The 24,915-nt window shown below is 41.8% G+C and overlaps 1 protein-coding gene across 1 annotated transcript; it reads left to right on the top strand.

Moving 5' to 3' along the window:
- Nucleotides 1-23,644: 23,644 nt before the first annotated feature.
- On the top strand, nt 23,645-24,519 carry LOC130021429 (cell division cycle-associated protein 3-like). The gene has a single exon (XM_056112200.1). The coding sequence runs from the start codon at nt 23,703-23,705 to the stop codon at nt 24,501-24,503; it is 801 nt and encodes a 266-aa protein (XP_055968175.1). The 5' UTR covers nt 23,645-23,702; the 3' UTR covers nt 24,504-24,519.
- The last annotated feature ends 396 nt before the right edge of the window (nt 24,520-24,915 follow it).

Raw genomic sequence — 24,915 nt, 5'->3', positions numbered from 1 at the left:
AATAGTGACAGGAGAATTTCTTTGTGACAGATGGCTAATGAGGAAAGGCAGAGTGAAAAATGCATTTATGTTTGCAAAATTATCAACAAATTGTATACGTGGAGAAGATATGAAATATATAACTTTTCAGCTACAAGTATGCAAGGAGTATGGCTTTCCTTTTTAGTATTTATTTACAGTATGTGCAAGCAATATTTTTCAATAAAAGTATTTGGTTTTGTAATATTTCTTTCACTCAACTTTTAAAACTTAATTACCTATTTGAATTCTTCTTGACTCTCAATCAATCAGCAATGTACTTAATGGCATCTCTTTTTTTCTTTGTTTTTTGTTTTTGTTTGGGGGCCATACCTATAGATGCTCAGGGATTATTCCTGGTTTTGCACTCAAGAATCACTTCTGGTGGTACTCAGGGACCATATCGGATGGTGGGGATCAAACCCAGGTTGGCCATGTGCAAAGTAAGCACCTTCCCAGCACTTCTATCTCCCTGGCCCTCAATGGCATATTATACCCTATGTTTTAAACTCTTTATATATTTTTCTGTTTATTGATGAACAAATATGTTTCTACACCTTTAAAAAGATGAATAGAACTAAAAAGAATCTCAAAAGATTTGATATTTGTTAAAAAATATTAAGAGGTAAGATTCTTTCAAACAAATTTTCTGTTATTTCTCAAAACACTCTAGTCTATTCAGTTAAACTAATTATCAAATTTTGTCAATAGTGCATGGAAAAGTCCATAATACCTATATTTGGGAGGAGAAAACAAATTTATGATTCTATGATTATTATGAGTAGTTCCGGGATAATTAGAAACTTGTTCAAAATCATTTATATATGTGCTTATATATGTACACACAGAGAGAGAGAGAGTCTAGTTAAGCAAAACCTTAATATATTTGAAATAAAGTAAGAAGACAAAGTTACTTATTTTCTGTCTTTTAGTACACCTCAGATAATCAGTGCCAGAAACACTAAAAGTGTTATTTTCACATTTTAAAAGAAACTGTGTATGTTTGATAACTAAACATTATATGGATGGGTTATAATCACAAGTAGTATAAACTGGCCAAAAACAGCCAGTGGATAGACAGTGTGATGATAAATTAAAGTAATTGTTTGTAATAAACAATGTTATATGTGTGTGTATGTGTGTGTGAACTTTATACAAATGCAGCTGTTAAAATTTAAAATATACATTTGCTATAATTTTGTATGCATTGTATAGATCCTTCATAAAAATAAGCTTATTTTAATAAATAAAATAGTTGACATTTCTTTATTTCATTACATTTTGTCCAAGTATGTGATTAGCACAACTGCAATGATCTGGATTCTTGATTTCTGTGCCATGAAGCTTTTAGGAAACTATGCCAAAATCTTCAAAAAAAAAACACTTAAAGCAGCAATAGCAACTGAAATAGGAATAAAGTTTGAGGGCCATATGTTGGAAAAGTCAAAACACCTGGAGAAATGTTTAGACCTTAAGGTCCCTTAGATTGGCAAAAACTTTTCTACCATGATTAGGTCTTGGATTTAGAGGGAATGATTTCATTTGATTAAGATTAAGAAACTAATATGGGGCATATGTTAGCCACACATCATGTCATTGCTTAACATCTGAAGTGCAGAAGTTTGAAGCCATTACTGTCTCCAACCTCTGTAGTAGGTCTGCATGTCACGATTGTGGTGATCAGACTTACCTCTCTGGAGAAAATTCTACACATTTTCATATAGTAAATGATTATTTGGGGGGAATATAGCTTCTCTAGATCATTAAAAACATTTTTGTATATTATTAAAATCTGAATTTATTTCCTGATGTCCAATGAGACATTCATATATTTATAAGGTTGAATATCTCAGCTTGTCAATGTTACCCAAAATGTATTTGTCCTAGAAAAAAAATAGCTCACGAATTCAATTTTCTAAAGTGTTTTATGGAATATTTTAACTTTTCAAAGTGTTTTATGGAGCTTGAAATGTTTTCAGCCTTTATCTTCCATTTATATTGAGTGCATTTTTGGTAAAGGTTCTACTATTTCTCTGAAAAATGTTTGCTTGCTTATTTCTAGATAGTCACAGAGGAGAGGATTGGAGTGATAGCATAGCGGGTAGGGCGTTTGCCTTGCACGTGGCCGTTCTGGCTGACCTTGGTTCTATTCCTCCACCCCTCTCAGAGAGCCCGGCAAACTACCGAGAGTATCTCGCCCGCACAGCAAAGCCTGGCAACCTACTCGTGATGTATTTGACATGCCAAACACAGTAACAAGTGTCACAATGGAGATGTTACTGGGCCCGCTTGAGCAAATCTATGAACAACGGGAGGACAGTGACAGTGACAGTGACACAAAAGAGAGGTAGAAAATAGAAAGTGGATCCCTTCAGCATTATGGAAATGCTTCCTAAAGAAGAATTTTCAAATGGTAAAGTTTATTTTTTATAACAAACACCCTTTTATAATTCCTCAGAGATGAAAGCAAGATCAAGTCTAAATTTTCTCCCTGTATCATTCTATCATCCAGCTAGGGTTGGAGCGATAGCACAGCGGTAGGGCGTTTGCCTTACAAGCGGCCAACATGGCCGACCCGAGTTCGATTCCTCCGCCCCTCTCGGAGAGCCCGGCAAGCTACCGAGAGTATTGTATATGCCAGACACAGTAACAACAAAGTCTCCAATGGAGACGTTACTGGGCCCGCTCGAGCAAATCGATGATCAACGGGAGGGCCTTTACCTTTACCTTTACCTTATCATTCTAAGTAAATTCTCAGGGTTCAAGCTTACTTGGAATTATTTTGAATGAGTTGGGTACACTGCTGCTTCCTCCCCTCATTTCCTATTCATCCCCAATTTTAAGAGTTTATTGAGAAATTTTATGTACCAATCTCACAAATATAAATAAAGGGTGATAAGTGGAAGAGAAGACATTACCTTCCTGTTGATAATTGCTTGACTAAACCCTAAATAACACATATATAGTGTCAAAAAGAAAGATCAGCAAGTTTGTGAAATGTTGAGAGACAGACATATTTATACTGACTTTTTCAAAGGTAGTCATCCCATTAGGCTGACCCAGAACAGTTTGATTCAGAATTGCAAACAATTGTTTTTTATTTATCATCACGCTATCCACTGGAATTATAGTTTCATCTGAAAGTGTCATTCTGACATTTTAAGTGATATTAAAAAGATACAGTGTTCAGTTATCATTTCTCCCTGGTCTCATCCCATCTTTAAAATGTAACTTTAATCACAAAACTCAGAGTGAATACATACTATATTTTGGCATGATTTAAATGCCTAACATGTCTTTTGCCCCTCCATTATAAAAATTTGAATTGCTAAAGATAAATTACAAAAAATATTTAAAATGTGATTTTTGAATCAAATACTAAAATGCAAGCCCCTTATTTTGTATCATAATTTCCATTTTAATTTAAATTCTGACAGAATGTTTAAGGAAAATCTATTGCTATAATAGTTTAAAGATTTTTTCACTTCAAAAGTTTTTTTGGGGGGGCGGCTGGTTTTTGGGCCACTCCCAGTGATACTCAGGACTTGCTTCTTGCTTTGCAGTCAGGGATCACTCATGGTAGGGCTCAAGGAAACATTGACTGCTCGGGATTATACCCAGATTAGACGCTTGTAAAGCAGACATCTTACCTGCTGTACTATCATTATGGCTATTGAAAAGGATTTTGATTGAGAAAATCATTTTTTTAAAATATGACATATAAATGTGTATTTTTAAAGTACACGAATATCTAAAAATTTATTAAAAATAGCTGCAATCTTATATTTAGTAATAATATACTTTAGAAAATTCAAGGTAAATTTTATGTAAACTGTATAAATTTTGACTGGGATAAAGTCACAAAATACAATTATAGAATGGCAATTCCCACAAATGTCATTGTTTAACCCAGGTAATGTGGAACTTTGTGACCTTGGACTCTGGGCTCAACAGGACCCCGGAGCAGAGATCCTCTGCCTGCTTCCCCGAGTCTCTGGCAATGCAGAGCTCACACCCATAAACCACCTCCTGCTGGTGCCAGATAATCTCATCGGCCACACTCCAGAACTCATGGCTGCTTCTCCCAAAAGGAAACATAAAACGAAGCCCCCATAATCATGCCACTGGACTCCGTGCCAGGCTGTTTCCACTCAGGGCACCCCAGAAGGGGGCAGGTGAGAGCCCTTCGCACCCAAGGGACCCAGCCCCAACAGCCGACCTCCACTACCCAACCGCCACCACTCTCCAGGCCGCTTTCCACACACTCAGGCTGAACCTCACATATGAGTGAACATACTCCTGAACTCACACATCGTAAGACACTTCTTACCCATTCTCCATAATTATCACACCATATTTGATGGGGTTCAGAAAGTAGGCCACAAATCACAGAGGGAAATATATATATATATATATATATATATATATATATATATATATATCACTGTCACTGTCCTCTCCTTGTTCATCGATTTGCTCGAGCGGGCCCAGTAACGTCTCCATTGGAGACTTTTGTTATTACTGTGTTTGGCATATCGAATACATCACGGGGAGCTTGCCAGGCTCTGCCGTGCGGGTGAGATACTCTCGGTAGCTTGCCGGGCTCTCCAAGAGGGGCGGAGGAATCGAACTCGGGTCGGCCATGTTGGCTGCGTGCAAGGCAAACGCCCTACCGCTGTGCAATCGCTCCAGCCCATATATGTATATAGGAGAGCCCAGCAAGCTACCGAGAGTATTAGATATGCCAAACACAGTAACAACAAAGTCTCCAATGGAGACGTTACTGGGCCCGCTCGAGCAAATCGACGATCAACGGGAGGGCCTTTACCTTTAATATATATATATATTATATATATATATATATATATATATATATCCCTCTGAGAGCCCAACAAGCTACCGAGAGTATGAGAGTATTCCACCCATACTAGAGCCTGGCAAGCTACCCATGGCATATTTGATATGACAAAAACAGTAACAGTAGCTGGAGAGGCTGCTAAAATCTCTGGACTGGGATGAATGGAGATGTTACTGGCTCCCGCTTGAGTAAATTGATGAACAAGAGGATGACTGATATGGTGTGGTATAGCTATTATGTTTAATGACACTTCATATAACTATATGCAGTTCAAAAATAAATAATATTATGTTCTTAGGGCCTGGAAAAATAATGTAGAAGGTAAGAGACATGTCCTGCATGTGGCTCCCTTTGCTGTGTGTGTAACACACACAGAAGGATGGTCAAGGGGGATGGCAGCAGCCTATCTCTCCGGCCGCCTGCGTTCGGTCATCTCAGGCCGTTTCCCCACTTCAGGGAGGTCGATGGTGATGGTCCGGCGAAGGAAGGAAATGAGGGCCAGCCTGGTTGGTCTAGCAGCAGTTTATTACATGGAAGAAGTGTATGTCATAGAGGTCCCAGGACCTCTCAAGCGCGTGCTCTCTGGTTCTCTCAGGAACGTGTTCCCAGGTTCTCTAAGGCACGTGTCCCCAGGTTCTCTAAGGCACGTGTCCTCCAGAGAGCCCTGAAATCTCCTTTATATAGATCATGGTGCCTCTAAAGGGGCACAATATAATGATGTCATCAAAAAGAGTTACAGAAAGAACAATGAGATGGCAGAACATACATTGTTTCTATACATCTGCAAGCCAGTAATCTTGGCCTCACCTAACACAAGCTGTAAGCACTTGGATAGCGTATCAGAGACCAGCCTGCTGGAGCTTGGAATCTACAGCTCAATGACTAGCCTGCCTCTTACAGTAAGGTCTCTGTGAGATAAGGGAAGCTGCCTCTTGCTTACTGAAGGCAGATGAAGGGGAGAAATGTTCAGTCTCATCCAAGCTAGTTAGGACACATGGGAAGGCTGCTTCTAGGACAGATTCTCATATAGCAGATCAACTCACACTAGAACAGAATTCCCTGGATGAGTTTCTCTTCTCCTTGTCTGATCAACATATAATCATATATAATATAAGTCATTTTGTATGGATACAGTAAGAAATACCTTAAGCTTACAAAATTGCTCCCCTAGGACCATCTCAATCTCAGACTGCAGTGCTCAGGCCAGACACATTTCCTATTCTTAGCAGCAGGATCCTAGTCTTGCCATTACTTTTGGATCATGACAGCATTTGCCTATGATCAAACTCTTATCCTATAGTTAAGAATTCTGGCACCTGGGACTGGCCCATCGCTATGCCAGGGTAGCATATAACTTACTGGCTTGCCCTGGTTCCATCCAGTCCCACATCGGGACCCCGCTTTTGAGGTGTTAGGAAGTGAGGGCAACTGAGGCTTAAGTTGAGAAAGCAGATGCCCAGGAGTGAATAATATACAAGGCCAATCAACTCCTAAGTTACAAAGCATAATATTAATTAATTGTCTTCCTGTATCTATACAAAAAGGGCATGGCTTTAAACTATTCAAGAGACACGAGGAGAGGAGAAAGGCAATATTAACTTACAGTACAAGTTCAGTGTCCTAGAAGGATGATATCTTACAAATTGGTTGGGGAAGAGAGCACAGAAGTGGTTACAGATAAACAAAGTAATGGGAGTGACTTGGGGGCACTGTGATGGGTGCAACCTGATAAACCTAAGCTCCTTGTACTCCAACAGCTGTGATTCTAGTTTAAATCTCCTATACTACATAGGGTTCCCTTGAGTAGCACCAGACATCATTCCTAAGCACAGAGCCAAGTATTTCTCCTGAGCACTGTCAGGTATGGTCCCAAAGCTAAATAAATAATGAGATCTAGCATGAACCTTTTAATGAGTCCTTAAGTTATACACTACATGTACCTTCACACCCTAGAATAAATTTCTAGCATATTAATCTCAATCTCTATAAATGTGAACTTCACATTATTCTATCTATGGCTATCTTGAAGTAGTCATAATCTCAGTTGCACTAGAATCTGATATCTGAAGAACTAGCTTCTCCCACAGGGGTATTATATGTATCTATTTATTATAGGGAAGTTAATATAAATTTGTGGAAAGATAGGAAAATATGAAAGATTATCATCAACAGAGAATTATTAATGTGCATGCATAAAGTTAGAGTAAAGTTGAAATTCAGGTGTGCAGGCAAAAATAATCAATGTAGTATTATGGGACAAAATCCAAAATCTAGGTAAGCAATTGAAAATTATTAGGTTAAAACCTGAGAAAGAGACCAGGATAGAAAACATTTGAGAAACATGCTAGTCTTTATAACATAAAGATCTATAGGCTTGAATCTAAAAGCTGATCTTGTAAAACTCTTAGAAGAAAATGTAGGATAATTAGACTTATCATTCACAGTACACACCAGCTGGAAAAAAGAGACAAAAAGTATATTAATAAATATTAAAACATATACTCTTTAAATGAGTCTATTAGAAAATGGAAGATAAATGTGGACTTTTTTGTTATATATTTTTTCTGAAAACTTTATAACCAGACCATATAAAGAATTCTTACAGTTCAATAGCAGTAAGTCAAACAATTCAAATACCATTTTATCATCCTCCAGAAAAAAAAACAGAATTCCTTGGAATAACACCAGAGCTATAGAAAGAAGAGATAAATAAAAATTTAAAACAGTCTGCTTATGTTGCAAAGTATGACAATAATAAAAAGTAATGAGAATGTGTTGGTAATAGGATCTAATCAAATCTAGAACAGTATAAGCACCAAAATAAAGAGTATTATTTTATAACTCATTATATAAAATCAAAAGAAAATAAATGACTAAACTTATAACTTTTTCTAATAACAAAATTCTAACTTATATAACATATAAGGTATTTGGGGAAAGAATATGAAATCTTACACAACTTTCATAGTCAGTTGATACAAATGAAATTAGTTAATGGATATGATGGTTGTAGATTAGATGGTAAGACTGAATTAAATGTTTTATAAGAAATTTGATGTTGGTATAATATCTGAATATATGTGTATGAAACAGTAAATCACAGAAGTATGTTTATTTGCATATTTACCATTTTATTATTTTTGGTCCATTCTGCAGATGCAAGTTTTAGCATTTTTTGTAATGTATTCTGTTGATAATACAATCTATTTCAGTTACATTTTACTGCACAGCCATCACAGATTTTATGCCAAATTGTTTACAAAAATGTGGGTTGTAACAATTATGTGAAATTTTTATTTCACCTTGCAGCAGTAATACTTAAAAGTCATTTATTACTGTATTATATTTGGTGTAATATTAGGAAGCTGATGTAGTGCATCATATTTGTTGATTTATATATGTTGACTCTTCCTTACATCTCTGAAACAAATACTTCTTGGTCATGTTATATGATTCTTTTAGCTATTTAATTTTCTAGCACTCTGTTAATAGTTTTTGCATTTATATTTACCAGGCTTTTTATTTTTATTTGTTGTATCTAAATGGTTTATAAATCAGAATAGTAATAGCTTAATAGAATATTTTCCCTCCTTTTCTATTTGATGAACGCATTTTAGAAATATAGATATTAATTCACCAATAAAGAAATCTTGCCCTGAATTTTAGTCTCTTGAAAACCTTGATTACTTGATTATAAAATTGCTTCAATTTTGTTACTAATTATAGGTGTATTCTGATATTTTATATCTTCTTGACTTGACCATGAGGATTTAGTAAATCACAAAAATATGAGATAAATGTATAATAAATAATAAAATTGAACTTTTAGTGCTGAGCTTTATGTAGTATATACACGTTTCTATCAATATTTGCACATCTGAAGCTTATATGATGTCATAATGCAATGTTACTTCAGTAAAAACAGTAAGTTCATACATAGTTGTTTGAGAAAGCACAGAATAAGAAAGCTGGCAGGACTGAAACAACATACTTTACCAATTATAAGCCAAAGTACATCCAACATGAGGTGCTTATTTAATGGTACTATATCATATAGAAACTTAGAAATAAATAAAGAAGATAGCATTTATTTTCCAAGGAGGTAATATACAAATAACTTATGTTGAATTATTTTTAGTCACACAAATGCAAGAAAGTCAAGCCAATTTATTATTTATAGGATTTATTTTATTATATGCATTGTTCATCCCTGCATGATTTAGTATAATGCATCTATCTATTTTAAAGGTAAGATAGTTATTCAACATTTGTAGATGACAAAAGAAGATAGTATTTCAGGTAGAGATGATTTCATGGGCAAAGCAGTGAAAACAAAACATTTGGTCTGAGAAGATAGCACCTGGAAAGAGGCTCGAGAGAAAGTGATGGTACCTAAGATCATGGATTATTGTTTAGTGGAGTTTGGAATTTATAACATAAGTAGAATATTACTGTAGGGAAAAAAGTTCAGATTTGCTTATTTTATAGAGGAATGATAATTAGCAATGACAATTTTTAGGTCAGCATATCAGACTTGGAATGTCTTCATAATTAAAAAGTTTACTTTATTGTTCTTATAAAGTAGGAAGACAATGTTTTATAACTTTTCATTAAATCGATATATGCTTAATTAAGAAATAAAAATAAAAATGAATGGAAAATGTTAAATATATGACTTTGTACTTTTTGACTCTAAGAACTGGTTGCTGATTTTATTTCTAATAGCTTAATTACTCTAAATAAATTATAATTACCACTGATAGTTTTGCTATTGATTGTTATTTATTATTATTGATTTATACCAATGCCTAAAACTTAATTTGATTAAGCTAAAATTTGTAATTTATTTTTCTTCTGTTCCTATCTCTGCTCATAATATAAGGATCCAATAATTGTTTCTATTTTATTGGAAGCACTTATCACTTAATCACTTAATCCCCATTATTCATCGATTTACTAGAGCAGGTGCCAGTAACGTCTCCATTCATCCCGGTTGCGTGCTAGCGTAGCCCAATGGTATCTGTTTGTTCTAGGAACATGCAGAGCCTCAAACTGATCATTCAGGTTCTTGACGAAGAAGTCTAACCATCTTGTAGGTGGGCGTCCACGTGATCTTTTGATGTCCTGTGGAATCCAATCAGTAATGGCTCTAGTCCAGCGGTTGTCTGTAAACCTCATTACGTGTCCAGCCCATCTGATTTTTGATATCTTGGCAAATGAGACAGCGTCCCTGATTCTTGAGCGTTGACGAAGATCAGAACTCCAGATTCTATCTCTCATTTGAGTGAATCGAGATATTCCAAGCATAGCTCTTTCGATTCCTCTTTGAGAGACCCGAATAGCGTTCTCATCCTGTTTTCGTAGGGTCCAGGTCTCTGAGGCATATGTTAATGCAGGAAGAACAGTGGAATCAAAGAGATGTGCTCGTAGCTGGAGATTCTTTGTCCTTTTATTTATTTCTTCAACGTTCTTGAAGGCATTCCAAGCCGCTCTCTTCCTTCTGCGTAACTCAGGTGCCAGGTCATTCATCATGTTGATTTCTCGACCTAGGTATATAGAACTGTTGCATACGGAGATGGTGGTTCCGTTGAGAGCGAATGGAGCGTCAGGAACAAGGCTGTTTCTCATAAACATTGTCTTCATAAGATTCAGCTGTAGTCCGACCTTTCCACATTCACGGTCAAAGTCATTCAGCATTTGTGCCGGTTGGCTGATGTTTGGTGTTATTAGAACGATGTCATCAGAAAAGCGGAGGTGGTGTAGTTGCCGACCATCTATCTTCACTCCCATGCTTTCCCATTCCAGTCATCGCATGATGTTCTCGAGGGTGGCACTGAAGAGTTGTGGTGAAATGGTATCACCCTGCCAAACCCCTCTCTTGATATGAATGATTACTTCTTTGTAGAATGGTGAGATCTTGGTAGTGAATCCGCAATAGAGCTCACGAAGGATCCTGATGTATTGAGTTTGTACGCCCTGATTGGCTAGGGCTTCCATGACCGCTTCCATCTCAACAGAATCAAAGGCCTTCTTTAAATCAATGAATGTTAGACAGAGCAGCATCTTGAACTCCCGAGAAACCTCAATGAGCTTAGTAATCGTGTGGATATGGTCAATGGTACTGAATCCTTTTCGGAATCTGGCTTGTTCACATGGTTGTCCTTCATCTAGTGTTCTGCTAGTTCTGCTAATCTTATTCAGGATGACTCGAGTGAACAGTTTGTAGACGACAGACAATAGGCATATTGGGCGATAGTTGCCAATGTCGTGGATGTCTCCCTTCTTGTATAGTAGTACAGTCCTGCTGGTTTTCCATTGGGATGGAACCTTGCATTCAGACAGGGAGCGTGTGAAGAGCCGAGCCAATGTATTGATGAGTACTGATGGTAAGTTCTTCAGGTGTTCAGGTCTGATCTTGTCTGGGCCAGGTGCTCTTTGTTTCTTTACCGACAAGATGGCATGTTGGATTTCGGAAGGGAGAACATTGGGAACGACATATCCATCATGTGGTATGTGGTATGTGGACAAGTGGACATGGCTATTAAAGAGATCTGAGTAGAAGTCATGAATAATCTTCTCCATTGCCCTTCTGGAAGATGTGATAGATCCATCATGATGTCGGAGGGCAGTCATCTTGGTTTTGTAGTTGGTGAAGGACAGGCGGGCATTACGAATGCTTTTCCCAGCTTCTGCCGCATCTAGCAGTACTGTTGCTCTCCTGTTTTTGAGGTCATCCTTGATGGCTTTTCTGCACTGTTTTGCCAGTTCAGATGTTCGCTTGTGGTTGCCTGAGGCATGTGCCAAGCCACGTTGGAGAATAAGTTCAAGAGTGTTCGAAGAAAGGCGGTTTTTTGTAGTTATCTCTCTCTTGGCATTCCTTGCACAATCATGGAGGTGCTGAATCATTCGATCGTATTCCTCATCAATGTTGTCAATGACGGCATCTTCCCATGTTGCCACAACAGAGCCAAAGAGCTCCCAGTTGGTGGTCATTCTGGGAGTCCTCTTCTTAAACCTTGCATTCTTTTCTCCTCGTTCTGTGAGGTAGAATTTTGCATGAAGAAGACGGTGGTCTGATCCCGTTTGGAATTTTGGGACAACAGCAACATCGGTTAGGCAAAACCGCCGATGGAATATGATGTGGTCTATTTCATTGTGGAACCGTCCATCAGGAGACTCCAATGTCCAACGTTTAGATTCAGCCTTTTGGAACTGTGAGTTACCATGGAAGGTTTTGGTTCACATGATGAACTCAGACAGTCTGTCACCCTGTTCATTCCATTCTAGGCCATGGGTCCCGATGTGGAGTTCATCGACTGATCTTCTTGGTCCTATCTTGGCATTAAAATCACCGACAATGATCTTGTAGAAGGTGTGATCTTCTTTATAGAACTTCTCCAGCTCCATGTAGAACTTCTCAGTTTCTCTTTCACCATAACTGGATGTTGGTGCATAGACAACAAAGATAGAAACTGCCGGTAGTGAGCCACATCTATTCAAGTGCAATCGTACGATTCGGGTTGTTAGGCATTCGAATGAATCAATGCTCGTGGCTAAGTTTGTGTTGACAAGGATACGGACACCACCGACACCTCTTTTATCACATGTTCCAAGGAACAGTTCTTCTCCAGTGTCGAAAACGGCATGATGGGATTGATGTCTTCTTGTTTCGGTCAGACCAATGATGTCGTACTTGATCTTTCGCGCTTGTACCATAAGGTCTTCAATGGACGCAGCAGATGCCAGCGTACGAGCATTAAAAGTACAGACAATCATTTTTGTTTTTCTTCATTTTAGCAGCCTATTTCTGCCTTGGTATTTTATCAGCCTTTCCTTCCATATCCTTATCGACTCTGCCATATTCAGGGTTAGGGGAATGAGATCCATTTATTATTGGATTTGGCATATCAATTTGGTCTATTTGGCATAGACCATGGATAGCTTGCCAGGCTCTGCCGTGCGGGCGGGATATTTAAAGGTACCCTGAAAACTCAGAGAAAAGTAAATAAATAGTTGCGCGGCCGCAAATGTGGCTGCGCGCTCCTGGCAGCTTGTTGTGATAATCTCTGGATCCTGGCCGTTGCTGGGGTTACACGGTAGTTGGAGGGTGTAACTGTCTAGCTACTGACAGGTACAGTCCCAAACCGTGCAGGCTTGGAGATCTCAACCCCGGGTCCCACACACCTGGGTTCCTCTGCCAGTTCTGTTATGCCTGAGGCTTATCCAAGTGTGTGGAGAGTGGCCTCAGTACGGCCTTGGCTGGGGACTGGAGGTCTTCAGCTGTTGGGCCCTGGCGAGGATAGTCAGGCACAGGGTAGGAGACTCTGCATTGTGCTCTCCCGGGAGCTTGTGATAATCTCTGGATCCTGGCCGTTGTTGGGGTACACGGCAGTTGGAGGGTGTAACTGTCTAGCTGCTGACAGGTCCAGTCCCAAACCGTGCAGGCTTGGAGATCTCAGTCTTAATGGAATACTTAATCATATTCAATATGATAACTATATGATCATAGCATGAGTATTTTCATATCAATAGACTAAAAATATAAATAGAAATCCTTTAAATATAATTGTCTACCAGAGGCCATGAACATATTAAAGACATTTAAAATTAAAAGAGAAATAAGGAGAAGTACACAGGATAAAAGGAAAAGAAAATTTGAATACTTCAATATTAGGACAAAAAAAATTCAGGGACTTTAGAGGAGTAAGTAAGGTAAACACTAAGAAATAGAAACCTATGTAGAAATCAAACACACACGAAACAACCCTCAAACTAAATCAGAGAGAATCTTATCTAGAGAAAAGAAAAAGAATTGTGTTAACTTCTCATGAGAAGCTACACGATTTAGGATGAGAATTAAGTGAACGATTTAGTGTTCCAAAGAGAAAAGCCAAACATTCTACCTAAATGCTACATTCAGTGTAACTGTTTTCCAAAGCCAAAGAAGACCCAATTTCTTATATAACTTGAAACTAAAGGGATTCAAAGTAGTAGTACTGATGAGTAAGAAAACTTGAAAGAAATATAGAGGCCAGCAACAATACAAAATATACCGTGTTTCCCTTGCATGTGACTGACTGGGGGTTAGTCCCCAGCACCAAATATTATCCCTGAGCATTGTGAGGAGTGAACCTGAGTGTCGAGCAAACATAACAGTTGGTGCTATTTCTTTTTTCTTTTTTTTCTTATTTGTGAATTTCTATTTTTTCAATTTTTTTTATTAGTGAAACACCATGAGTTACAGTTGTAGATTTACAAATTTTTGTGCTTGGGTTTCGGTTATACCATGATCAAATACCCATCCCTCCACCAGTGCTCATTTTCCACCACCATGTATAATATCCCTCCCCCCCGACATCCCCCCCCATCCCACCCTGCCACTGTGGCAGGGCATTCCCTTTTGTTCTCTCTCTCCGTTTGGGTGTTGTGGTCTGCAAAAGAGGCATTGAGTGGCAAACATGTTCAGTCCATAGTCTACTTTCAACATGCATCTCCCCTCCTGGGAGGATCCTCCAAACACCTTTTATTTGGTGCTCCCTTCTCTATCTGAACTGTCCTTTCCTCTAGAATACCCGGCTGGCCTCTAAGCTATGGAGTAATCCTCCTGGTGTTGATTTCAGCTATTCTGGGTATTAATCTCATATTTTGTTATTTTATGTCCCCCAGATGAATGTAATCTTTTTATGTCTATCCCTCTCTTTCTGACTCATTTCGCTTAGCATGATGCTTTCCATATTGTACCAGTTGCATGTAAATTTCATGACTTCATCTTTTCTAACAGCTACATAGTACTCCATTGTGTAGATGTACCAAAGTTTCTTTAACCAGTTATCTGTTCTTGGGCACTGAGGTTTCTTCCAGTTTCTGGCTATTGTAAAGAGTGCTGCAATGAACAAACAAGTACAGATGTCACTATGTCACTTCGACTATACATTTTTGCCTCTCTGGGATATATTCCCAGGAGTGGTATTGCTGGGTCAAATGGGAGCTCAATTTCTAATTTTTTGAGAAACGTCCATACTGTTTTCCAAAAGGGCTGAACTAGTCGGCATTCCCACCAGCAGTGAAGGAGTGTCCCTTTCTCGCCACATCCATGCCAGCATCGGTTGCTTTTATTCTTTTGAATGTGGGCAGTCGCTGAGGTGTGAAATGGTATCTCATTGTGGTTTTGATCTGCATCTCCCTTATGATTAATGATGTAGAGCATTTTCTCATGTGCTTTTTTGCCATTCGAATTTCTTCTTTCAGAAAGTTTCTGTTCGTTTCATTGCCCCATTTTTGGATGGGGTTGGATGTTTACTTCTTGTGGAGTTCAACCAGTACTTTGTATATCCTTGATATCAACCCCTTGTCAGATGTGTATTCAGCGAATATTCTTTCCCATTCTGTAGACCGTCTTTGTATTTTGGTCACTGTTTCTTTGGAGGTGCAGAAGCTTCTTAGTTTAAGATAGTCCCATTTATCTATCTCTGTTTTCACTTACTCGGCCAGTGACGTGGCATCTTTGAAAATACCATTAGCCTCAATGTCATGGAGGGTTTTCCCAACTTTGTCTTCAATGTACCTTATTGTTTCTAGTATGATGTTGAGGTCTTTAATCCATTTTGATCTACTTTTGTACATGTTGTTAGGCAGAGTTCTGAGCCCATTATTTTGCATGTAGCCGTGCAGTGATGCCAGCAAAATTTGTTAAAGAGGATTTCCTTACTCCACTTCACATTTCTTGCACCTTTATCAAAGATTAGATGATCATATGATCGAGGGGAGATGTCAGTGTATTCAACCCTGTTCCATTGGTCTGCAGTTCTGCCTTCGTTCCAGTACCATGCTGTTTTGATTATTACTGCTTTGTAGTAAAGTTTGAAGTTAGGGAGGTTGATTCCTTCCATTTGCTTTTTCCCAAGCATTAATTTAGCTATTCATGGGGGCTTATTGTTCCAAATAAATTTCAGGAGTGTTTGTTCCATTTCTTTGAAGAATGTCATGGGTATCCTTATAGGGATTGCATTGAATTTATACAATGTTTTCGGTAGTATTGTCATTTTGACAATGCTAAGTTTCCCGACCCATGAGGAGGGGATATCTTTCCATTTCCTCATGTCCTCTTTTATTTCCTGAAGTAGCGTTTTGTAGTTTTCTTTGTACAGGTCCTTTACTTCCTTAGTTAAGCTGATTCCTAGGTACTTGATTTTCTGGGGTACAATTGTGAACGGGATTGTTTTTTTCATGTAGCTTTCCTCTCTCTCACTGTTTGCATATAGGAAAGCCATGGACTTTTGGGTATTGATTTTATAGCCTGCAACTTTACTATACAAGTCTATTGTTTCTAAGATTTTTTGGTGGAGATTATTGGGTTCTCTAAGTATAGTATCATATCATCTGCGAATAGTGAGAGCTTGATTTCCTCCTTTCCTACCTGAATGCCCTTAATATCTTTTTCTTGCCTAATCGCTATTGCAAGTACTTCCAGTACTATATTGAACAGCAGCGGAGAGACTGGGCATCCTTGTCTCGTCCCTGATCTTAGAGGGAAGGCTCTCAGTTTTTCCCCATAGACGATGATGCTTGCTGTTGGCTTCCGGTAGATGGCTTTACCTATGTTGTGGAAAGTCCCCTCTATACCCATTTTGGCTAGGGTTTTCATCATAAAGGGGTGCTGGATCTTGTCAAATGCTTTCTCTGCATCTATTGATATGATCATACAGTTTTTATCTTTTCTTTTGTTGATATGATGGATTATTTTGTTTGATTTCCAAATGTTAAACCATCCTTGCATCCCTGGGATGAATCCTACTTGGTCATGGTGTACGATCTTTTTGATGACTAGTTGGATTCCATTTGCTAGTAGTTTGTTGAGGATATTTGCATCTGTGTTCATCAGGGATATTGGCCTGTAATTCTCTTTCTTTGTGGTATCTCTGTCTGCTTTTGGTATCAGTGTAATATTTGCTTCATAGAAACTGTTCGGAAGTGTTTTTGATATTTCAATTTTGTGGAAAAGCTTAAAGAGGATTGGGAGTAAGTCCTCTTTAAAGATTTGGTACAATTCACTAGTGAATCCATCTGGGCCAGGGCTTTTGTGCTTGGGGAGACTGTTTATTACCATTTCAATTTCCTTGATGGTGATAGGTCTGTTCAGGTATTCCGGGTCTTCTTGGTTCAGCCTTGGGAGTCTGTAGGAGTCTAGGAATTTATCCATTTCCTCGAGGTTTTGATGTTCCGTGGCATAAAGCTTCTCAAAGTACTCCCTGAGGATCCTTTGAATTTCTGTAGTTTCTGTTGTAATGACCCCCTTTTCATTTCTGATTCGGTTAATTAGAGTTTCCTCTCTCCCTTTCTTTGTGAGTTTTGCTAGAGGCTTATCGATCTTGTTAATTTTCTCGAAGAACCAGCTCTTGGTTTCATTGATCTTTCAGATTGTTTTTTGGGTTTCCATCTCGTTAATCTCTGCTCTGAGTTTTATTATTTCCTTCCTCCTGTTTGGGTTGTGCTCCTTTTGTTGGTCCTTCTCCAAGTTCTTAAGCTGTGAGGTTAGTTTATTTATGTGGGGTCACTCCTCCTTTCTGAGGAATGCCTGTAGAGCTATAAACTTTCCTCTTAAGACAGCTTTTGCTGTTTCCCATAAGTTTTGGTAACTCGCGTCCTCATTTTCATTCGTTTCTAGGAATCTTTTGATTTCCTCTTTGATTTCCATTCTAAGCCACTCATTGTTCAATAGCGCACTTTTTAATTTCCAGGTGTTTGATTTAGTTTTCTGGTTTTTTTGTGTGATTTACTTCTAATTTAAGTGCATTGTGGTCTGAGAAGATTGTTGATACAATCTCTATCTTCTTAATTTTATTGAAGTATGTTTTGTTGCTCAGCATGTGGTCTATCTTGGAGAATGTTCCATGTACACTTCAGAAGAATGTGTATTCAGCTTTTTGAGGATGAAGTGTCCTGTATATATCTATTAAGTCCCTTTCTTCCATTGTTTCCCTCAGATGAAGTATGTCCTTGCTAAACTTGAGACTGGTTGATCTATCAAGAGGTGACAAAGCGGTGTTGAAGTTTCCCACTAGTATTGTGTTGCTATTGATGTCTTTTTCCAAATCTATGAGTAGTTGTTTTAAGTACTTTGCTGGTCTCTCATTAGGTGCATATACATTTATTATTGTAAGTTCTTCCAGTTGTACAGATCCTTTGATCAATAAGAAATGGCCTTCAATGTCTCTTATGACCTTCTTCACTCTGAAATCGATGTGCTCTGATATTAGGATGGCTACCCCAGCTTTTTTATGGGAGCTGTTTGCCGTAGGATTGTTTTCCAGCATTTGACTCTGAGTCTGTGTTTGCTTTGACTATTGAGATGTGTTTCTTGCAGGCAGCAGAATGTTGGGTTCAATTTTCTAATCCATCCTGCCACTCTATTCTTTTAATTGGTGCATTTAGCCCATTGACATTGAGAGAGATTATTGTCATGGGATTTTGTCCCATTGTTCTGTTGAAATTAGGTGTGTTTGAGGGACCTGTCTTGCCTTAAAGTAGCCCATTTAGTTGTACTTGTAACCATGGTTTTGAGTCTATGAAGTTCCTGAGCTGTTGTTTGTCTGTGAAACTGTGTGTTGTTCCTTCTATTATGAATGAGAGTCTCGCTGGGTAAAGTATTTTTGGGGAGGCATTTATTTCATTGAGTTTTTTCACTATGTTCCACCACTGATTTTGGGCCATGAGGGTTTCATCAGAAAAATCAGCTGTGAATTTTAAGAATGCTCCTTTGTAAGAGATTTCTTTCTTCGATCTTGCTGCTTTCAGAATTTTGTCTTGTCTAAAGTTTTGGTCATTTTGATCAGGATGTGTCTTGGGGTATTTTTATTCGGATTTCTTCTAGCTGCTATTCTTCAGGCCTCCTGAATGTGGACACAAGTTTTCTTCAGCTCTGGAAACATTGTAGCAATGATGTCTTTGACAGTTTCTTCTTCATCAAGGTTTTCTTCCTTTCCCTCTGGGACTCCAATAATTCTTATGGTACCCCTCTTGGCTTCATCACAACCTTCTCTTGCCATCTATTCCCGAACTGTGAGTCTCTTTTCCATTTTCTACTGTTTTCTGGCGAGTCTCTGAACTTCATCTTCGAGCTCACTGATTCTGTTCTCAGCCGCTGTTACTCTGCTGCTGAGGCCTTCCACTGAGTTTTTCAATTTGCCTACCAGGTTTTTCAGGTCTGACATTTCCGATTGCATTTTCCTCATTTCTGCCTTCAAATCCTCTTGTCTTTTATTGGCATTGCTTTCCATTGTTTCTTTTAGTTCCCTAAGCATCCTAAGTAGCTCCCTTCTGAATTACTTGTCAGAATGGTTGTCTGACACTACAATACTGTTGGTGTCTTCTGGGCTAGCCTCGTTAATAAGAAAGTTTGGTGGGCTTTTGCGTTGCTTTACCATTGTGACCAGTGTGGTTTAGTCCTTCATGTTCACTGTTACTATTCTGGTTGAGTGAGGAAAGAGTTTCTGGAGCCGTTCAACTTCGTTGCTGCGAGATGGACCTCAGTTCCCCTCCCGTGCAGATCAAGGGGGAAAACCGGATGTTCTAGGGGATCGAGCTAGCTGCGCATGCTCAGAGAGAGTCCCAAGCCCTGGGGGCAGGCTGTACCTGGTTGAATGAGGAGAGACTACCAGGAGCCATTCAGCTTTGTTGCTGCAAGATGGGCCTCTTCTACCTTTCTGAGTCTGACCTTCTTCTCAATCAGGCGTTATTCGTTGTTTTATAACTGACATTGAGTGAAACTTTTCGAGGATGTGCTACTTAATACTGAGCTTGTACAGCTATTTTCAAAGAGTACTTTTGTTGGAAATGGAGTAGGCAAGTGGGATGTTGTTGAATTGTAGTAGAAGAGGTGAGAAATTTTTGGTTGGTATTAGGTGACAGGTTGTGGGATGAAAGTCCTGATTGATTGGAGTGAGTGATATACCTGCTGCCGTGTTAGCGGGTGCCCACCGAGATGAAGGCCATGCCTACTTTTGGGAGGCCACGCCCCCTTCCTAGAGGCCACGCTCCTAGCCCATCCCAGACCACTCCCTCCCAGGATCCTGGAATGGAGGAAGGGTGGTGGAAAGTCTCCCCGCTGTGCTTTGGCGGGAATTGGTCTGCAGCATGCGGCTGGGCACAGGGGTGGCTCCCGGCTGGGCTCCCCCTACCCACCTGGAGGGGGGGGGGGCGATGGACTGCTGGGCCGGTCCCATGGAGCTGCATGCGCGGCGGGGTCTCTGCGCTGGCCTTCAGAGGGAATCGGTCTGCAGCGTGCGGCTGGGGGCAGGGGTGGCTCCTGGCTGGGCTCTCCCTACCCTTGGTGTTATTTCTTGTGGTACAAGGAAGAAAGAGAGAAAGATTGAAAGAAAAAGAATAGAAAGAAAAGAAGAAAGGAAAGGAAGAAAGCAGAAATTCTTTGTAGATTATAAAGCTGTCATTGAGGAGAAACTAAGTTCTATGTAAAAAGATTTATGAAAGGTATGATTAAAGATGAATTAAATATTTATATAATGATAATAGTAACAATGCATTCATGAGAATAGCATTTAGAGGATGAAAGAAATGACAGCCATGCTATAGGAGATGGGAAAAAGGACCCAAAAATCTCAACACAATAAGATTATTTATATATTCTTGACTAAAAAAGGAAAGCTGTAATACAATGAAAAATGTGAGACCATATTTTTAACCGGTATGTTAAGAAAAATCTTGGCAAAAATACATAATTTCGGTCTTAGTACTCTTCTGGTGGAAAAGTAAAATGGTAAAACCATTATGGCAACAAATTGGGATGGAGTGATAGCACAGCGGTAGGGCATTTGCCTTGCACGCAGCCAACATGGCCGACCCGAGTTCGATTCCTCCGCCCCTCTCGTAGAGCCCGGCAAGCTACTGAGAGTATCTCGCCCGCACGGCAGAGCCTGGCAAGCTACCCATGACATATTAGATATGCTAAACACAGTAACAACAAGTCTCATGATGGAGACGTTACTGGGCCCACTCGAGCAAATCGATGAACAACGGGAGGACAGTGACAGTGACAGTGAAAAGGGTTAAAAACATAGTTACCGGGGCTGGAGCAATAGCACAGCTGGTATAGTGTTTGCCTTGCACGCGGCCGACCCAGGTTCGATTCCCAGCATCCCATATGGTCCCCAGAGCACCATCAGGAGTAATTCCTGAGTGTAGAGCCAGGAATAACCCCTGAGCATCGCCAGGTGTGACACAAAAAGCAAAAAAAATAAAAAAATAAAAACATAGCTACCATTATGATCTACTTTTTCCACTTCTGTGTTGATAAAGAAAAAAAACATATTTGTTTATACAGAGACTTGTATGCACATTCACATAACATTGTTCATAACAGAAACTATCAAAATCTAGCCACTGATGGACAGAAAAAGAAAATATATATTCATATAATGGAATAGCATTTGGTTATAAAATAAAATCAAATCTTAAATTTGGTGAAATGAATGAACCTTGAGAGTTATACTCATGAAAGGAGTAAGTCACAAAGGATCTCATATGGCTCTTCAATGTGAAATATTCAGAATAAGGAAATCTATAAAGACCAAGTAGCTAACGAAGAAAATGTTAGCTGAGTGGAAATTGGGAATGTAGCACCTATTACAGGCAAACGTAGTTTTGGAGATTTTCATTTCATTTCATTTCATCATCCTGTTAATCGTCGATTGCCTCGAGCAGGCCCCAGTAACGTCTCTTTCATCCTAGCCCTGAGATTATATTCACGGCTCTTTAGGAGAATGAGACCCATCATTGTTACTGGTATTTGGCATATTTGGGAGGCCACGGGGAGTTTGCCAGACTCTGCCCTGTGGGCAGGCTACATTCGATAGCCTGCAAGTTTGTCCAAAGTAGGAATCAGATAATAAGATGTCATAAAGAAAAGTTCTGATAAGATGTCGCGCGGCCGCATTCGCGACATTGGTTCTGGGATCTGGATTTTATAGTCTCTGAGTCTTGGCCGCTGATGGGATTACACGGCGCCAGGGGGCCAGGTGGTGGGTGTGACCCCCGCCTACTGGAATTTGGAGGATCTGGGTGGAAGATGCTCGACTCCAATTCGAGTAGGCTTGGAGGTCTCGGCCCCGGAACCCGCGTGGCTTTGTCCCTCTGCCAGTACCTTCAGGTGTGCGGAGAGTGGTCTCAGCATGGTGGTGGCTGGTCCTGGAGGTCTCCGGCTGCCGTAGCCCTGGCCGGGGCGGGGAGGAAAGCTCAACCCGCTCCCCTCCAAGGGACTCCGGGAAGGAACACCCAGGCGCGGGGGCAGAGACTGCACTGCTCTCGTCCGGGATCTGGATTTTATAGTCTCTGAGTCTTGGCCGCTGATGGGATTACACGGCGCCAGGGGGCCAGGTGGTGGGTGTGACCCCCGCCTACTGGAATTTGGAGGATCTGGGTGGAAGATGCTCGACTCCAATTCGAGTAGGCTTGGAGGTCTCGGCCCCGGAACCCGCGTGGCTTTGTCCCTCTGCCAGTACCTTCAGGTGTGCGGAGAGTGGTCTCAGCATGGTGGTGGCTGGTCCTGGAGGTCTCCGGCTGCCGTAGCCCTGGCCGGGGCGGGGAGGAAAGCTCAACCCGCTCCCCTCCAAGGGACTCCGGGAAGGAACACCCAGGCGTGGGGGCAGAGACTGCACTGCTCTCGTCCGGGATCTGGATTTTATAGTCTCTGAGTCTTGGCCGCTGATGGGATTACACAGCGCCAGGGGGCCAGGTGGTGGGTGTGACCCCCGCCTACTGGAATTTGGAGGATCTGGGTGGAAGATGCTCGACTCCAATTCGAGTAGGCTTGGAGGTCTCGGCCCCGGAACCCACGTGGCTTTGTTCCTCTGCCAGTACCTTCAGGTGTGCGGAGAGTGGTCTCAGCATGGTGGTGGCTGGTCCTGGAGGTCTCCGGCTGCCGTAGCCCTGGCCGGGGCGGGGAGGAAAGCTCAACCCGCTCCCCTCCAAGGGACTCCGGGAAGGAACACCCAGGCGCGGGGGCAGAGACTGCACTGCTCTCGTCCAGGATCTGGATTTTATAGTCTCTGAGTCTTGGCCGCTGATGGGATTACACGGCGCCAGGGGGCCAGGTGGTGGGTGTGACCCCCGCCTACTGGAATTTGGAGGATCTGGGTGGAAGATGCTCGACTCCAATTCGAGTAGGCTTGGAGGTCTCGGCCCCGGAACCCGCGTGGCTTTGTCCCTCTGCCAGTACCTTCAGGTGTGCGGAGAGTGGTCTCAGCATGGTGGTGGCTGGTCCTGGAGGTCTCCGGCTGCCGTAGCCCTGGCCGGGGCGGGGAGGAAAGCTCAACCCGCTCCCCTCCAAGGGACTCCGGGAAGGAACACCCAGGCGCGGGGGCAGAGACTGCACTGCTCTCGTCCGGGATCTGGATTTTATAGTCTCTGAGTCTTGGCCGCTGATGGGATTACACAGCGCCAGGGGGCCAGGTGGTGGGTGTGACCCCCGCCTACTGGAATTTGGAGGATCTGGGTGGAAGATGCTCGACTCCAATTCGAGTAGGCTTGGAGGTCTCGGCCCCGGAACCCGCGTGGCTTTGTCCCTCTGCCAGTACCTTCAGGTGTGCGGAGAGTGGTCTCAGCATGGTGGTGGCTGGTCCTGGAGGTCTCCGGCTGCCGTAGCCCTGGCCGGGGCGGGGAGGAAAGCTCAACCCGCTCCCCTCCAAGGGACTCCGGGAAGGAACACCCAGGTGCGGGGGCAGAGAGCTGCGGTGCGCCCGGAGGTGGACTGGAGGCTGGGCATTCCGTCCTCGCGTCGGGCCGGGCCCTGCCCGTCCTGGTCCTCCCGGTGGAGATGGGCTCCGCCAAGAGCATGCCGGTCACCCCCGCGCGGCCCCCGCCGCACCACAAGCAGCTGGCCCGGGTGGCCGACCCTCGGTCCCCGAGCGCCGGCATCCTGCGCACTCCCATCCAGGTGGAGAGCTCTCCCCAGCCAAACCTCCCAGTCGAGGAGCAATTGGAAGGTGCTGCCGAGGAGCTGGAGTTTGATCCCCGCTCTCCCACCCTGGGCATCGCCAGGACACCTAGGAAGAGCAGCAGCGACCTTACGAGCCCACTGGTGACACAGCTGATCGAAGCCCTTGGGATCGAAGACCCCAAACCAAATCTGCCCCCTGAACCTGCCCTGCCCTCGGAGACACCATCATCTCCTGAATTGGACTTGTCTGTGGGCACCCAGTTTGCCCTGGAGGATCCGACACCACCTGAAAGCCAGTCAGAGCTCCCTTCCAAACAGCTGCCTTCCAGGGAAGAAACGGAGCCACTCCCAAATACCCCGGTGACCAGCCAGGGCTCAGACAAGCCCCTGAAAGACCCCGAGACGCCCAGATCTTCAGGTTCTAAGCGAAATAAGAGGAAACCCAAAGGAAAGGTACTGGGGAGATCGCCCCTCACCATCCTGTCAGATGACAACTCCCCCGGCACTCTGGCGTCACGGCAGGGCAAGCGGCTTTCTCCCCTGAGCGAAAATGTCAGGGGCCTAAAGGAAGGGGCCCTTCTGGGGACAGGCGGACTCGTGAAAGCTGGAGGAGGAGCGTGGGAACCTGGCCAGGACCATGACAAGGAGAACCAGCACTTCCCCTTGGTGGAGAGCTAGCCCGGCACCCAGCACCCAGCACCCAGCCCTCCACTTTACTGGGTCACTCCGCCCTGGCCCCGGGGGAGAGAGAGACTGGAGAGGTTGATTTTCTTTGACTTTCCATGAACGTTATGACTTTTCCACCTGTGAGAGTTTTGGATTGCGCTTTCTCTGTGTTTTATGTGAGTTTTGGAGATAATATTCTAAAATTAGTTTGGTGAAGGAGGCACAATTCTGCAAATAAACTAAAAATATTCAATTGTATACTTTAGATAGGGCTGGAGTGATAGCACAGCGGGTAGGGTGTTTGCCTTGCACGCAGCCCACATGGTCGACCAGAGTTTAATTCCTCCACCCCTCTCGGAGAGCCCAGCAAGCTACCCAGAGTATCTCACCTGCACGGCAAAGCCAGGCAAGCTCTTCGTGATGC

The sequence above is a fragment of the Sorex fumeus genome, unplaced genomic scaffold (assembly GCF_029834395.1).
Source record: "Sorex fumeus unplaced genomic scaffold, SorFum_2.1 ptg000015l, whole genome shotgun sequence".
Classification (NCBI taxonomy): Eukaryota; Metazoa; Chordata; class Mammalia; order Eulipotyphla; family Soricidae; genus Sorex; species Sorex fumeus.
This window is presented reverse-complemented; position numbering and strand designations above follow the sequence as displayed.